Below are 15,882 nucleotides of genomic sequence, written 5' to 3' on the forward strand. Positions count from 1 at the left end.
AAAGAATCCGCCTGCAATGCATGAGACCCAAGTTCGACCCCTGGGTTAGGAAGATCCCTTGGAGAAGTGAATGGCAACCCACTCCAGTATTCTTGTCTGGAGGATCCCATGGACAGAGGAGCCTGGTGGGCTACAGTGCATGGGGTCACGAAAGAGCCAGACACGACTGAGCAACTAAGCATGCACGAATGATATTTAGAACATTTTAAAAAAATGTTTAACCTAGTGGTTTCCAGACTTTTGAGAAAAGAAAGACAACACAGTGAAATGTAGAACATGTAGCACTAATAACTTTTTATTTTACCATGTAAGGATGTTTAAAAAAAAATAGCTACTACCTCAGACACCACCATAACTTCGTGAAGAAACAAAATAGTTTCTTACAAAAAGTAGGACGAACGTGATCTTGGAATTAAAGGTGAATGCAATTTTCCTTACGTGGCCTTACATGCACACAGGTCTAAATTGTGCTTATTTTTCTCACTTTGCTCTCGGCCAGGAGAAGTGTGGTCCTGGTCTGGGATTGGGAAGCCCCGGGTCCCTCTGGAGCGCGGCCTGGACGGTAGAGATGTCTGAAGAGTCACGTAGTGTGTTCTCACTCTTGGCTTCTTGTTTTCCTCCGAGCAGAGCTCTGTCGGAAAAAATCGTCTCCGTCCTGCCAAGAATGAAGTGTCCACACCAGCTGGAGCCCCACCAGATCCAGGGGATGGACTTTATTCACATATTTCCTGTTGTCCAGGTGAGCGCGTCTGAGGGGTTTCTTGTCCTCTGAGCGTTGGCATTCCTGTAATGGGTCTGGCTCCCGGGCTCTTGGGCCTGGATCCTGGATCTCATGGCCGTGGCGTGAATTTGGTGGCCACAGAACGTGAGTGCACTCCCCAGTGTTATCCTCGGAATGTTGCCAGTGTTCAGCCTGCCTTCATTCCACTCAGTCACCTGTTCTGATCTTTGAATGTTTCCCACAGGTAGCTTTTCACTGCTCTTCTGGGAGGCCCCCATGCTCTGGTTCCCTCTAGCCTCAATTTATTCTTTGCTTTTCTTTGTTCTTTATGTTCCAGCCCCTCTGGCTGTCTTTCGTTTCCTCCCACATACTACTTTCCTGTCACAGGGCCTTTCTCTCAGCCTGGGAAGCTCTTCCCTTCTTTCCTTCATCCTTCAGCTCTCAGTTCGCAGGTCTCCTCAAGAAAGCTCCCCGACCCCCAGATCTAGAGCAGGTTCTTTTGCTGTATTCTCTTATCCAGCATATTCCCTACCTTCACAGGGATCTTCCTTACCACGTTTGTGACCACGTGCACCAAAGTGTCTGGTTGTTTATCCGTCTCTCGTGGGCAGGTGTCAGGGCCATCCTGCTCAGCCCTGGGTCTCTGGCCCCTCATGGAATGTCTGGCACTTTGCAGGCGTTCAGTCCTTATTTGAGGACTGCATTTCTGACAGGAGACTAATCTCTACCCCGGCTTTTTTCTGAGGCCCCGTGATGAAGTGGCTCATGCCACCAGTCCCTGTATTCTGTGTGGTTTTTGTGTCTCAGCCTTCCCTCCGGGTACCACGGAGAGAGGAGGAGGGAAAGGACTCACTCTGTTGCCTGCTATGTGGACAGGGCTTAGCCTCGGATCCTAATAGAGTTCCTTGAGGCATCTGTTGTAATCCCAGTCTTAATTTGAGAAAAGTGTGACTCATTGAGGTTAATCAGTTCGCTTAAGGGCAGAGAACTAGTGAGTGGAGAGGCGGATTCCTCTAAATTTTTCCTTGTCTTTAAGCCTGAACTTTCCCCCTCCACCACCTTGCAGCCACCCAGAGGAAAGCCACACAGCCCCTGCTGGAGAAGTTCAGTGATTCTGTGAAGGTCATGTAGTGTAGCGGTTAAGAGCCTGGACTCTGGAGACGTTCTGGGTTCACATCTTGACTCTGCCACTTTCCAGCTGTCTGATCTTGGGCAGATGTCTTAACTTCTTACCTGTTAAGTGGAAAATCATAATAGCATCTACCTGATGGAATGAAAGTTGAATAAGTTAATGTGGGTAAAGCACGTGGCTGAAGGGCTAGCACATTTCAGTAAGAGCTTTCTCTAAGTGTTATGTAGTTGTTTCTGTGGTAGTTACTACTGGGAATCTTCCCCTGAACTGATTTGTAAATGAAATTTGTACATTTGAGGCTAGTACTTCAACTCAGGATTTGACATGTACGTTCATTAGAGGATGGTACCCCCATCCTTTTGTGAAAATATGAAGTAGGAACCCTGTGGAAATTCTTACAGAAACCTCTAACAGTATCATATTGTGAAGTTGTTGGCTTTTCTGCCTCAACCTGGATCTCTTGTGACTAGACTTTACTCAACCCTGTGCTAGAACTTGGAGGACCAAAATGATAGTCCACGTATGAGAAGGGTGTGAAGGTGATTTTCTACAGTCGGTTTGGGTATCCCGAGTATCTGATGGTCTGTGTTCCGAATGGAATGCCTGAGGGCTTCCTGTCTGGATGTGAGAGCCTCAGCTAATGGTTACCAGCCATCTTAATTTTGTGGACCTGCAAAATTTTAAAGCAAAAATGGAGGTTGATCTGTGGTTGCCACCTGTATTTTGGCAGGCAAGGACATTGTTAAAAGTAACAGTTATTTTGCTTTTTCTATCATTTCTTGAAAGAAAGGCCATTTAACCCTCATTCTGAGAATAAAGAACAGTCTTTCCCACTGAATACATTTAGCACTGTGAGAAACTCACCACATGCCTGTGGTTTTATTTCCTGTTTTGTTGGATACCAGTGAAGGAACAATTGTGGACCAGTCACTGGGACCCACTGAAGCGGCCTCTTGGGTGGGTCTGAGGTCCACCACCCTAGTTCTTGCCGTTTAGCACAACTATGGTGACTCTGAATGCAGCGGGATGGTGGAACTGGCTTCAGGCTACTTAGTTCCAGGTCTCATGTTTTTCTGCTACATGGGGCGTGTGAATCTTGTGAAGGTAGATATTTTTCTTGAAGGCTAGGGGCCTGCGGCAGAGCTTGGCTATCCCAGAGGCTCCCTCCTCAGCTCTTCAGGTTGGGAACTCCGAGACAGAGCCATGGTGAGTCTGAGGGAATCTTGTGAACCAGTGGGTTTTGCCTTCCTCATCAGAGCACGTTCTCCAGGATCCCGCCAAGTAATAACTCAGTGTAGATCTAATTAACAGAGGCAGATTTGAAAAGGCAACAACTATGAAAGGCCAGAAAGTAGATCTCCAGATGGGAAGGAAAGCAGAGTGAAGTTGAGTTGAGAATGAGTCAGCCTCCTGAGATGTCCAGGGTCCATGCTGGGGTGTGGGTGAGGGGCTGGAGTAGCCTCAGATGTCATCTGATCCTCGGCCCCTGCACCCCTGGATTTTAGGCAGTGCCTGCGGTTACTGTTTGGAGTTGGGGTGGAGTGGGGTGATAGAAACAAATGGAGGGTTCTAGCAACAGAAGAGTGCTCTTAGAGGTACTTGTGGCCACTGCTTTTGCGGACAGCTGCTTCCTGGCATGTCCTTTTCTTGAGTTGCCCGCCATTCTGAGCAGGAGCCCTGTGCTGCGTGCAGCTGTGCCCTCTCGGGCAGCACAACAACTGTATAGAAACTGCCCCTGAGATGCTGTAGCTCCCTGAAGGGAGCATGGCACCCCTCCACAGAGGTCTCCAGTGATAACGGGAACGCGCGCACAGCCAGGAGGGGAAGTAGAGGCTGTCTTTGTACTCTGCACGCTCACGCTCAGAGGGCCTGGGCCCACCACAGAGCGTGGGTGTGTGCAGGTGTGTGTTTCAGCTCCCTGGAGCTGTAGGTCAGCAGACGCGAAGAGCGGCTCCTTGCACATGTCCGCTCTATGGATCTGGGAAACAATGCATGAAGCCCAGACGTGCCATGGCCTGGTGGTGGACCCTCCAGGTTGTGGCCAGCAGCTGCTGGCTGTGGATCACTGGAGCTGTAGGTCAGCAGATGCGAAGAGTGGCTCCTTGCACATGTCCGCTCTGTGGATCTGGGAAACAATGCATGAAGCCCAGACGTGCCGTGGCCTGGTGGTGGACCCTCCAGGTTGTGGCCAGCAGCTGCTGGCTGTGGATCACTGATGTCATCTCTCTGAGTGTCCAGTTCTGTGAAACGCGGTCAGTGCTGTTACCTCACAGTGTTCCATGGATGCTGTGAGCGCTAAGCTACCCCTGAGGTCTGAGGCCTGTCCTTGGCACACCTGGTCTCAAATCTGAATGTCCGCGGGATTCTTTCACCTATCAGACGAGGGTTCCGCTAGGTATTCTCACTGGATCTCTTTCCTTCCTGTGGTCTGTGGCACAAGCAGCACACGATGAAGAGAGTTCTGTTAAGGCCTGCCATTAGACGCTGGAGGCTTCGGGAGCAGCTGTGTTTGTGTCGGGCTCCTGTATTTACAGAGCCATCTGGTACTTCTGTTTCATGTGCTCCCGCAGTCGCTCTGTGAGGTGAAAAGAAATGATACTCTGCCCCCCACTTTAGCAGAGAAGGAAACTGAGGCCTGGGCACCTGGAGCAAGGCTCCAAGGTTCCTCTGAGGCTGTCGGCTCCAGTCCCCCTGACCTCAGCATCCAGATGACCAGCAGCTGTCTTCCCTGCAGGGCAGTGTGTATTGATGGTCGCTTGAAACCTGGTTAGTTCGTGTTCTGTGATTCAGGTTCAGGACCTGTGCCATCTCTGAGTTGGTCGTTACCCTTTACTTCACCGTGTTTCATCCCCATCAGCTCACATTTCTGCACTTTCTTCCCCAGTGGCTGGTGAAGCGAGCCATAGAAACAAAAGAAGAGATGGGTGACTACATCCGCTCCTACTCCATATCCCAGTTCCAGAAAACCTACAGTCTGCCTGAGGTCAGTGTTCTGCTCTCTTCTTGTCCAGCTGAGAACCTGAGCGCACAGTTAGGGACCCCCTGGAAGAGGCAGAGTAAGCTCAGGCTCCCCTGTGCTCCTCCCCAACTGTATGGCATCTCTGCGCCCACCTGGTCAGCACTGAACCTGGACCTCCTGGTTCATTTGAATTGCCGTCTTTGAATGGGCACTGAGTGCCAGCTCTATAATTTTGTCCTTTTCTCTCAATTTTGGTACTTGACCCAGACCTTTTATTAAATTACAAGAACATGAGCATGCTGCTGCTGCCGCTAAGTCGCTTCAGTCGTGTCTGACTCTGTGCGAGCCCGTAGACAGCAGCCCACCAAGCTCCTCCATCTCTGGGATTCTCCAGGCAAGAACACTGAAATGGGTTGCCATTTCCTTCTTCAATGCATGAAACTGCAAAGTGAAAGTGAAGTCGCTCAGTTGTGTCCAACTCTTTGCAACCCCATGGAATACAGCCTACCAGGCTCCTCCGTCCATGGGATTCTCCAGGCAAGAGTTCTGGAGTGAGGTGCAGTTGCCTTCTCCGGAACATGAGCATATTTCTGTATAATTGTATGAAGCTTTTCAAGAGACCATCTGCTTAGGATGACACACCTATAGTAGCAGTTGAGTAATAATCACAGCAACAATAACTGCCGATTTCTGTCAGATACCTGCTACATTCCAGTCCCAGCGCACTACATGCCTTCTGCTTCTTGATCCTCATGGTTGCTCCCTGGTTTCCAAGTGGAGAAGCCGAGGCTTGGAGGTGAGGTAACTTGCTAAGGCCTCAGAACTCAGAGGACTTGAACTGAGAACACTTGTCTTCGCCTCTACACTCTGTGGTCCCCTTTTTCTTACCAGCTGTAGGGACCTGTTTTGGAGCCCTTGACAGAGGCCCTCACTTTCCTCATGCTTAGTGTATTCCAATATGTTAGAAAATTGAGACTTTTTCAGACAAAGCTGTGATGAGAAGTCAGTTTATAGGACAGATTGCTGAGCAGTCTAATTGAGTTTCAGTCTTTACGCAGGATTTGTTTCATCCCTGTGTATTCTTGTCTTGCAGGATGATGACTTCATCAAGAGGAAAGAAAAGGCCATCAGGACAGTCGTTGACCTCTCTGTGAGTTCCCTGCCGGAGTTCTCCTGTCAGGGAAGATCATAGGGTCATAGCTTCCAAGTAGCCCTTTGATTTAAATCGCAGAAGCCTCTGCTCCCGCCCCCCCACCCACATTCCAGGAGGTTTCTGTCTGTGGGGATTGCCCAGCAGCTGACCTCAAGTGAGTGTGTGAGGGAGACCCTGCCTGCCGCACACGCATGCCCGGTCTCTAATGCCAGCGTTCAGGGTAGACCGTGCCTGCCGGGTGCGCATGCCCACTCTCTAATGCCAGCGTTCAGGGTAGACCGTGCCTGCCGCGCACATGCCCGGTCTCTAATGCCAGCGTTCGGGGTAGACCGTGCTTGCCGCACGCGCATGCCTGGTTTCTAATGCCAGCGTTCCGGGTAGACCGTGCCTGCCGCGCGCACATGCCCGGTCTCTAATGCCAACGTTCGGGGTAGGCTGTGCCTGCCGCGCGCGCATGCCCGGTCTCTAATGCCAGCGTTCGGGGTAGACCGTGCTTGCCGCACACGCATGCCCACTCTCTAATGCCAACGTTCGGGGTAGACAGTGCCTGCCGCGCGCACATGCCCGGTCTCATGCCAGCGTTCAGGGTAGACCATGCCTGCCGCGCGCGCATGCCCGGTCTCTAATGCCAGCGTTCGGGGTAGACAGTGCCTGCCGCACGCATGCCTGGTCTCTAATGCCAGCGTTCAGGGTAGACCGTGCCTGCCGCGCGCGCATGCCCGGTCTCTAATGCCAGCGTTCAGGGTAGACCGTGCCTGCCGCACGTGCATGCCCACTCTCTAATGCCAGCGTTCGGGGTAGACAGTGCCTGCCGCGCGCGCATGCCCGGTCTCTAATGCCAGCGTTCAGGGCAGACCGTGCCTGCTGCACGCGCATGCCCGGTCTCTAATGCCAGCGTTTGGGGTAGACCATGCCTGCCGCGCGCGCATGCCCGGTCTCTAATGCCAGCGTTCGGGGTAGACAGTGCCTGCCGCACGCATGCCTGGTCTCTAATGCCAGCGTTCAGGGTAGACCGTGCCTGCCGCGCGCGCATGCCCGGTCTCTAATGCCAGCGTTCAGGGTAGACCGTGCCTGCCGCACGCGCATGCCCACTCTCTAATGCCAGCGTTCGGGGTAGACAGTGCCTGCCGCGCGCGCATGCCCGGTCTCTAATGCCAGCGTTCAGGGCAGACCGTGCCTGCCGCACGCGCATGCCCGGTCTCTAATGCCAGCGTTCGGGGTAGACCGTGCCACACCCACTGCCCTGTGTTTTCCTTAGTTCCAGTTTTCCAGACTCAGAGTCCTTCCTCATTTGTGCCAGTGCTGACCATAAATGTCAAACTTCACATAGCTCCAGAGAGCGAATGACGAACTAAAAGTGATACCGAGGTTGTCACTGCCTTGGTGGCTTTGGAGCGGCAGCTTCTGAGCTCTGTGTGGGAAGCTCCGAGATGACCTCTGCCCCGTGTGTGCTGTGTATCAGCCGCAGGGTCTGGACCCACAGGCGCGGTGACCCCGCGCAAGGGCCAGAGGCGAGCTTCCGGCCTTCTCTAAGCACTCAGGGCCAGAGCCGGCAGAACCGAGTCAGTGCCACCCACTCCTCACCCCCCAGCCTTCCTGCACGAAAAGGAAGCCTCAGTGCCTAGGTCTAAGTGCTCTTTCTTTAGAAAATAATGTATTATTTTGCCCTTTTTTTTTTTACCTTTGAGAATAAATGTGTAATCTCCCCAGGCGATTACTCTGAAAAGAGTAACAATAGCTTGATGATGAAAGACATGAAATGCTCATTTAAAAGTCTTGTCAGCTTATGGTTATAATTTGTATTTTCCACAATTCCATTTGGGAAATGTGAGGTATGGAAAACCTTTAAGTTACATTCTGAAGCTGGATGTGGTTTTCAGATTTGGTGGCAGTATTAATAATAATACACGATAGAACAGTAGAGTAATTTTTTTTTCCTGGTTGTGAAATAGGTGTTCAGTTTAGAACATCTTTAAAGTTTTATTTGAAAATGTTGATCAATCAGAGGAAAAAAGGTCAACCTTAATCTAACAATATAGAAACAGCCACTTTTGGACATATTTCCTCTATGTTTTTAATGTGTATTTTTTTAGTGAATTAGAATTATACTTTGAATATAAATTAAAATTTTTTCCCTACTCACCGGTAGAGCAATGTATGCTGTTAAAGATTTCTCCTGATCGCATTTTCATGACAAATAATAACCAGTTGGTTGGGTGTGCTATTGCTTTCCCTTGTTTTAAGTGATGCTTCATTTCTGGAAAGAACTGAGAATTAGATGACAGTGTTACCTCAGATACAGGGAGCTGGGGAGCCCGGAGCAGGAGAGGAAGGGAAATTCTCTTTTCCCCGTGAACTCTGTCCTATTTGAGTTTTATACTAAATCTCTTATCACCTATTCAGAAACAGTGACGTGAAAAATTTGTTGTTTAGTTGCTAAGTCGTGTCTGACTCTTTGCAACCCCGTGGATTGTAGCCCACCAGGCTCCTCTGTCCATCAGATTTTCCAGACAAGAATACTGGTGTGGGTTGCCATTTCTTTCTCCAGGGAATCTTCCTGACCCAGGGATCAAATCCACATCTCCTGCATTTGCAAGCAGATTCTTTACCACTGAGCCATCAGGGAAGCCCAAAAGTTAAAAACAAAAACAAAAAAACAGTTAATGTTTATTGAATATCTTCATGTGTAAATCTCACTTGGAGCCCTGAAGAGAGAGTGAGAAACATCACATTTTTTGACTGTGTCACCAAGAATAAAAAGGCCAGTGTAGCTGTTGATTATCCTATCAATGAAGCTGGGCCTGATGTCCCTTTACCTATTAAACATTTCGGTCCTCTAGAGATATATTATTTCCTCTTTTCCTTTGTAATGGAATTTTTAAAGAAATTGTCTGCTTAGCAATGTGACTTAAATTCTTAAAGGAATTTAAGGAGCTAATGACAAATATATAGTGTCCAAACGTTGTTCTAAGCATTTGTATATAACTTATCTAGTCCTCACAACAACCCTATGAAGTAATAGTATTTTTTTTTTTTTTTGACAGTTGAGGAAACTAAGGCACAGTTTGGTTATGTAGGTTGCCCAAGGTCACATTGGTGATGACGGAGCCAGGATGCAATAAAATGCTAGATAAAATGCTGTCGGCAGCTCTTTAGAAAATAATATCAAGATACAGGAAAATGGAGAAAAAATTGGAGGTCGTCTTTGATTAATAGTTCAAATTGCTTAGTTTATTTCCTTTTTTAAATGTGTGAACTTACTCCTCAGTTGACTGTCAATACATTTACTGTTGTTCAGTTCAGTTCAGTTGCTCAGTCGCGTCCAACTCTTTGCACCTCCATGGAGTGCAGCACGCCAGGCTTCCCTGTCCATCAGCAACTCCTGGAGCTTACTCAGACTCGTGTCCACTGAGTCGGTGATGCCATCCAACCATCTCATCCTCTGTTGTTCCCTTCTCCTTCTGCCTTCAATCTTTCCCACCATCAGGGTCTTTTCAAATGAGTCAGTTCTTCACATCAGGTGGCCAAAGTATTGGAGCTTCAGCATCAGTTCTTCCAAAGAATATTCAGGACTGATCTCCTTTAGGATGGACTGGTTGGATCTCCTTGCAGTCCAAGGGACTCTCAAGAGTCTCCTTCAGCACTGCAGTTCAGAAGCATAAGTTCTTCGGTGCTCAACTCTCACATCCATACACGACTACTGGAAAAACCATAGCTTTGACTAGACGGACCTTCGTTGGCAAAGTAATGTCTCTGCTTTTTAATATGCTGTCTAGGTTGGTCATAACTTTTCTTCCAAGAAGCAAATGTCTTTTAATTTTATGGCTACAGTCACCAGTTGCAGTGATTTTGGAGCCCCCCAAAATAAAGTCAGCCACTGTTTCCACTGTTTGCTCATCTATTTGCCATGAAGTGATGGGACCAGATGCCATGATCTTAGTTTTCTGAATGTTGAGTTTTAAGCCAAGTTTTTCACTCACCTCTTTCACTTTCATCAAGAGGCTCTTTAGTTCTTGGCCTTCTGCCATAAGTATGGTGTCATCTGCATATCTGAAGTCATTGATATTTCTCCTGGCAGTCTTGATTCCAGCTTGTGCTTCCTCCAGCTCAGCGTTTCTCATGATGTACTCTGCATATAAGTTAAACAAGCAGGGTGATAATATACAGCCTTGGCGTACTCCTTTCCCGATTTGGAACCAGTCAGTTGTTCATTGTCCAGTTCTAACTGTTGCTTCTTCACCTGCATATAGATTTCTCAGGAGGCAGGTAAGGTGGTCTGGTATTCCCATCTCTTTAAGAATTATCCAGTTTGTTGTGATCCACACAGTCAAAGATTTGGGTGTCGTCAATAAAGCAGAAGTAGATGGTTTTTCTGGAAGTCTCTTGCTTTTTCAGTGATCCAACAGATGTTGGCAATTTGATCTCAGGATCCTCCGCCTTTTTTAAATCCAACTTGAACATCTTCAGGTTCTCAGTTCATGTACTATTGAAGCCTAGCTTGGAAGAATTTTGAGCATTACTTTGCTAGTGTGTGAGATGAGTGCAATTGTGCAGTAGTTTGAACATTCTTTGGCATTGCCTTTCTTTGGGATTGGAATGAAAACTGACCTGTTCCAGTCCTGTGGCCACTGCTGAGTTTTCCAAATTGGCTGGCATGTTGAGTGCAGCACCTTCACAGCATCATCTTTCAGGATTTGAAATAGCTCATCTGGAATTCCATCACCTCCACTAGTTTTGTTCATAGTGATGCTTCCTAAGACCCACTTGACTTTGCATTCCAGGATGTCTGGCTCTAGGTGAGTGATCACACCATCATGGTTATCTGGGTCATGAAGATCTTTTTTGTGTAGTTCTTCTGTGTATTCTTGCCACCTCTTCATTTTATGTTTCTGTTAGGTCCATACCATTTCTGTCCTTTATTGTGCCCATCTTTTCATGAGATGTTCCCTTGGTATCTCTAATTTTCTTGAAGAGATCTCTAGTCTTTCCCATTCTATTTGTTTCCTCTGTTTCTTTGCACTGATCACTGAGGAAGGCTTTCTTATCTCTCCTTGCTATTCTTTGGAACTCTGCATTCAAATGGGTTTATCTTTACTTTTCTCCTTTGCCTTTCACTTCTCTTCTTTTCAAAGATATTTGCAAGGCCTCCTCAGAGAACCATTTTGTGTTTTTGCATTTCTTTTTCTTGATCCCTACCTCCTGTACAATGTCATGAACCTCCGTCCATAGTTCTTAAGGCACACTGTCTATCAGATCTAATCCCTTGAATCTATTTGTCATGTCCACTGTATAATCGTAAGGGATTTGGTTTAGGTCATACCTGAATGGTCTAGTGGTTTTCCCTACTTCAATTTAAGTCTGAATTTGGCAATAAGGAGTTCATGATCTGAGCTGCAGTCAGCTGCTGGTCTTGTTTTTGCTGACTGTATAGAGCTTCTCCATCTTTGGCTGCAAGGAATATAATCAATCTGATTTCTGTATTGACCATCTGGTGATACATTAATGTTGTAATGATAAAGAATTTTTTTGGATGGCCAGAGGTGGCCTTTGGGTTTTGTTTATTTTCTTCTTTATCTACTGAAAGTACTTCTTATTTCCAGATGCTGCCTTCTTAGGTTTCTTAGCTGAACCCTGTGGCCATTAATTTCCTTCTTGCTAACCCACCAGCTCTGCACACACTTACTTGCAGCCTTGGAGTGAGAGTCCCAGGAACTTGTCAGAGAGTCAAGTGTACGTCTCTGTTATCTTCTTGTGACCCCTGTAAGGCATAGAACAGCTTGCTGGGTTTTGTTTCCAGTCACTGTCCTCACAGAGAGTCCCTCCCCTTGTAAAAGGAATGAGTGTGAATTGTGAAAGTTGCTCAGTTGTGTCCACCTCTTTGCGATCCCATGGACTGTAGCCTGCCAGTCTCCTCTGTCCATGGGATTCTCCAGGCAAGAATATTAGAGTGGGTTACCATGCCTTTCTCCAGGGGATCTTCCCAACCCAGGGATGGAACCCAGGTGTCCTGCATTGCAGGCAGATTCTTTATCGTCTGAGCCACCAGGGAAGCAAGGAAAAGGAATGAAGTCTTTCCTACATTACCAGGGTGTGGTTCTTTGCAATTGTCAGGTTCTGAAGAATGTTTTCTTCTCCTCCCCAGTTCTGCCCTCCACATGGCTCATCACTGTTTCTTACCGTCCCTTACAGGCCAGTCTATTCTGTAGAATCCCAGATTTAAATTCTGAATGGTAAATTAAGGATTAAAATTCAGTTTAATGTATGGTGGCAGGTTTGTAGACCCAGCCTTCTATAAAATACGGATGCAGCTGCTGTATACTGATCGAATGCCTTCTGTGTGCTTGACATGTGATTAGGTGTTTTACAAGCAATGTTTCATTTAGTTGTAATCAACACTCAAGGACTTACGTGTTATTTTTTCATTTTATAAGAAGTTGAAACTGAGAAGAGGTAGTAAAATCCCTGCACAGTTGCAGAGCTGAGAAGAGGCAGTCAGATTTTGATTTTCCATCTGAGTCCTCAGACACGCAGGTGCTGGTGCTTCTCGTCTTCTCACTCTTCACCTGTGTCTGATTTCTCACGTATCCCTGACACTAACTCTGCAGTAATGCTCCTGACTGATTTCAGGACCTTGGGATAGTAGTCATCAGGGTCCCAGAGACTCAAATGCATGCGTAGTGGCTGGGTGTGCTGCCCTTACGCGGGCATCTACTCTGCCTGCCCCACTGAAGACCATTTGTCCAGCTGGAGAATGGATGCCAAGTGGAGACTTGTGTTGTCTTTTTTCCCATCTATTAACGTGTTTCATTGTGCCTCAACAAGCAGACTTTACTTTCTCTTGCTTAGATATAACTTCCTTTCAAAAATAAATATTAAACGGTTTAATTTTTTTGAAAACTTTTAGCTTATTCTTGTCTTCAGCCATCTTTGTAGGACTGTTCCAATTTTCTGCCTTTGTCCTTGGTTGTGTGGCTCATCTGTGGTGCATGATTTTTAATTTTACAAAAGGTTGTTTTTCTTATATACTAGTGCTGTAGTAACAATAAGGAAAAATTAGGAAATGGAGAGAGTACAAAGACTAAATCACCCATGGTACCACCAGCCAGGGATAACCACTGATATTCCAAGTAGGAAATACAAGAGTTATGGATATTAATATAGAGAATTAGAGACTGCAAAAAAATAGCATGATACTGTATATTCTGTTTCACTGTGTGCTTGTTTTGCTCAAGAATATAATCAAGGTTATATTTCCGTGCCAGTAAATAAACCCCCACGGCATTTTTAGTGGTTGAACATTACACATTGTGTGGTACTAATTTAACTAGTTTAGTTTATTTTTTGGGGTTTTGTTTTGTTCTTTGGTTTGGGTTTTTTTTTTTTTCCTTTGGCTATTAAGTAGGACATCCCCATAGCTAACTTTTTTTCTTTTATCTTTAATTATTTACTTGGGTTACATTTCCTTGAAGTGAAATTGGTTCAGAGGTTATGCCCCAGTCTGTAGGACCTCTTGCCAGATTGCCTCGCAGAAAGGCTGTTGTGTGAACTTTTAACTTCTGAGCTCTTTTTGTGTTGGCCTCATTTTTCTTCCTCCTGGGGATTAGTCCCAGTACTTCGGCTTTGCCTTTGAAATGTATTCTTTTCTTGACTTCGCCATATCCCCCTTTTACAGAATAGCTGACTGGTTTGCAGAAGGCCTGCTTGATGGGAGGTGGCATTTTCAAAGGATGTAAAAAAATGAAGCTGTTGCCACCCAGGACAGTCCTCCCCTCACCCCTTCCACTTCAGCAGCATCATTGCCCGTGTGTCTCACCTTCTGTGCTGTTTTACAGCTTACTTCCTCCTTTTCTGATCTGTCAGCCTTCCATATTCATGGAGTCCCTGGGGCCTGTGCAATGAGGTCTTTACTCCCTCTCAACCTTGAGTAAAGAGCAGCTGTGAAATTTTATCCAGAGCCCCCAAAATATGTTTATTTACTGTTTGTTGAGCATTTTTTGGTAATGTTTAGAATTTTGTATGAGACCAGAGGGGACAGAATTGAAAAAAAAAAAAGACTTCTTAGCGGTCCCCTAAAAGACTATGTCATTTAAAACTCCACTGTGCTCTTCCATAGGAAACACCATGAGGAGGGCCTTTCCACCCAGGACATAAAATGTACATATGGCAACGTAAGAAAAAATATGTATTGGTACATTTTATTGATAATAGCAAAAACACACGTGTATGTATATCTTAACCCTTAATGTGTGCCAGATACGTTAGATAGGTTGACTAATCCTTATGTCTCTCTCCATATACCTGTTTCACAGATGAAAAACCTCAGGGGTTAAAGTAATTTGCCCCAAACCAGACAGATAGCAAAGGGGCAAGGATTAAGCCCTGTCTGTCTGACTCCATATGTTCATTCAGTAATAGTATTAATAACTAGGCATTCACTGTGGGCCCAACTGCATTCTGGAGTGTGGGGTGAAAGTAGGGACACTGCAGCGGGGATGCAGGGGGCTCTGGGGCTCATCAAGGGGCAAGATGTGATGGGTCAGGGCCAGAGCACCACAGGCTCTATTTAGGCGATGCTTGAACAGGCTTGCCTGCAGGCCGGGGAGGCCCTCCCAGTGTGCAGCCATCCCGAGGCCTAGGCACAGGGGCCACAGTTGAGAAGGGGAGGAAAGAAAGCGAGGGAGCCCGGGGCAGGGGTGGGGGCAGGAAGCCCCTGGTGGGTTAGAGATATTTGAAGGGCAGCTGCAGCCTGGGGTTTTTATAGTCTCAGGTTTCTCCTATCTGTGGTTCAGAAATGATGGGGCAGTTTTGCAGAGCATGCAGTGTGGACAGGCTGTAAACGGCTAAAACTCTATTCAGTGGGGCATCTTGTGAATAATTGGATGTGTAAAGAGTTGGAGGGTGTTGAGCAGTGGGTCTCAGCAGGCTGTGAAGAAATAAACCTAGGAGTCAATATACAGAAACCATCTTGGCTCATGTATACAAAGCAGCAGCCTCTTCCTTACCCACCGAGTTAAGCTCTTTGGTACAGATAGAAGGGGGTCTGAATGGGGCTTACACTTGACCTCACGGTCAAGTGAGGAGCAGAACCTGCACAGCGGGGTGCTTATAAGAGAGAATAGCGAACAAACAAGATTTAGGGGGTGTCTGGAGAAAGCCTTCCTCCCAGCTAACTTTCTACCCATAGACATGACTACCATCCGTCTATCTCACCATTCCACTCAGTTCCCAGGGGCTTCGTTTTTGTGGTGGTGGTAGTGGTGGTTTTATTAATGCGAAAATGAAGACAAACCTTTTTGTCTCAGAATAATTTTTTCTTAGGGGATGTTTTAGGGCCCTGTGCTTGCTGGTAGGGACATCAGCAGAGCCCCTTTATGTGGAAGGCAGTGTTTGTTCGGAGAAGGCAATGGCACCCCACTCCAGTACTCTTGCCTGGAAAATGCCATGGGCGGGGGAGCTTGGTAGGCTGCAGCCCATGGGGTCGCTAAGAGTCGGACACAACGGAGCGACTTCACTTTCACTTTTCACTTTCATGCATTGGAGAAGGAAATGGCAGCCCACTCCAGTGTTCTTGCCTGGAGAATCCCAGGGACGGGGGAGCCTGGTGGGCCGCCGTCTATGGGGTCGCACAGGGTCGGACACGACTGAAGCGGCTTAGCAGCAGCAGCAGTGTTTGTTCAGCGACTGGTGGGCAGAGGTATGTGTTAGAGTCAGGTTTGGGCTGCCGGCTGAGCTCTGGGAAAATGAGACGTGCTTCCTGCAGCGCATGGTGTGGTCCGGCCCCCTGGAGCTCTGGAGGGCAGTGAGGGTGGCTGTCTTGCTGCCCACTGGTCACTTCATGAAGGGGTTGCCTGCCGTGGCTGAGGGGCAGTGACTGGGGCATTGTTGCAGACTCGGTGTGGAGCTGAACTCTTCCCACC

General features: G+C 47.3%; 1 protein-coding gene across 2 annotated transcripts in view; it reads left to right on the top strand.

Annotated features, from left to right (window-relative positions):
- Nucleotides 1–15,882, top strand: part of CCDC93 (coiled-coil domain containing 93) — a 105,376-nt gene that overhangs the window by 12,770 nt on the left and 76,724 nt on the right. For both annotated transcript variants that reach the window (XM_043487508.1, XM_043487509.1), the window contains exons 4-6: nucleotides 628–739; nucleotides 4,738–4,836; nucleotides 5,906–5,962. In XM_043487508.1, the coding sequence (XP_043343443.1) occupies nucleotides 628–739; nucleotides 4,738–4,836; nucleotides 5,906–5,962 (268 nt within the window). The remainder of the gene's footprint in view (nucleotides 1–627; nucleotides 740–4,737; nucleotides 4,837–5,905; nucleotides 5,963–15,882) is intronic.

The sequence above is a fragment of the Cervus canadensis genome, chromosome 15, assembly GCF_019320065.1.
Source record: "Cervus canadensis isolate Bull #8, Minnesota chromosome 15, ASM1932006v1, whole genome shotgun sequence".
Lineage (NCBI taxonomy): Eukaryota > Metazoa > Chordata > Mammalia > Artiodactyla > Cervidae > Cervus > Cervus canadensis.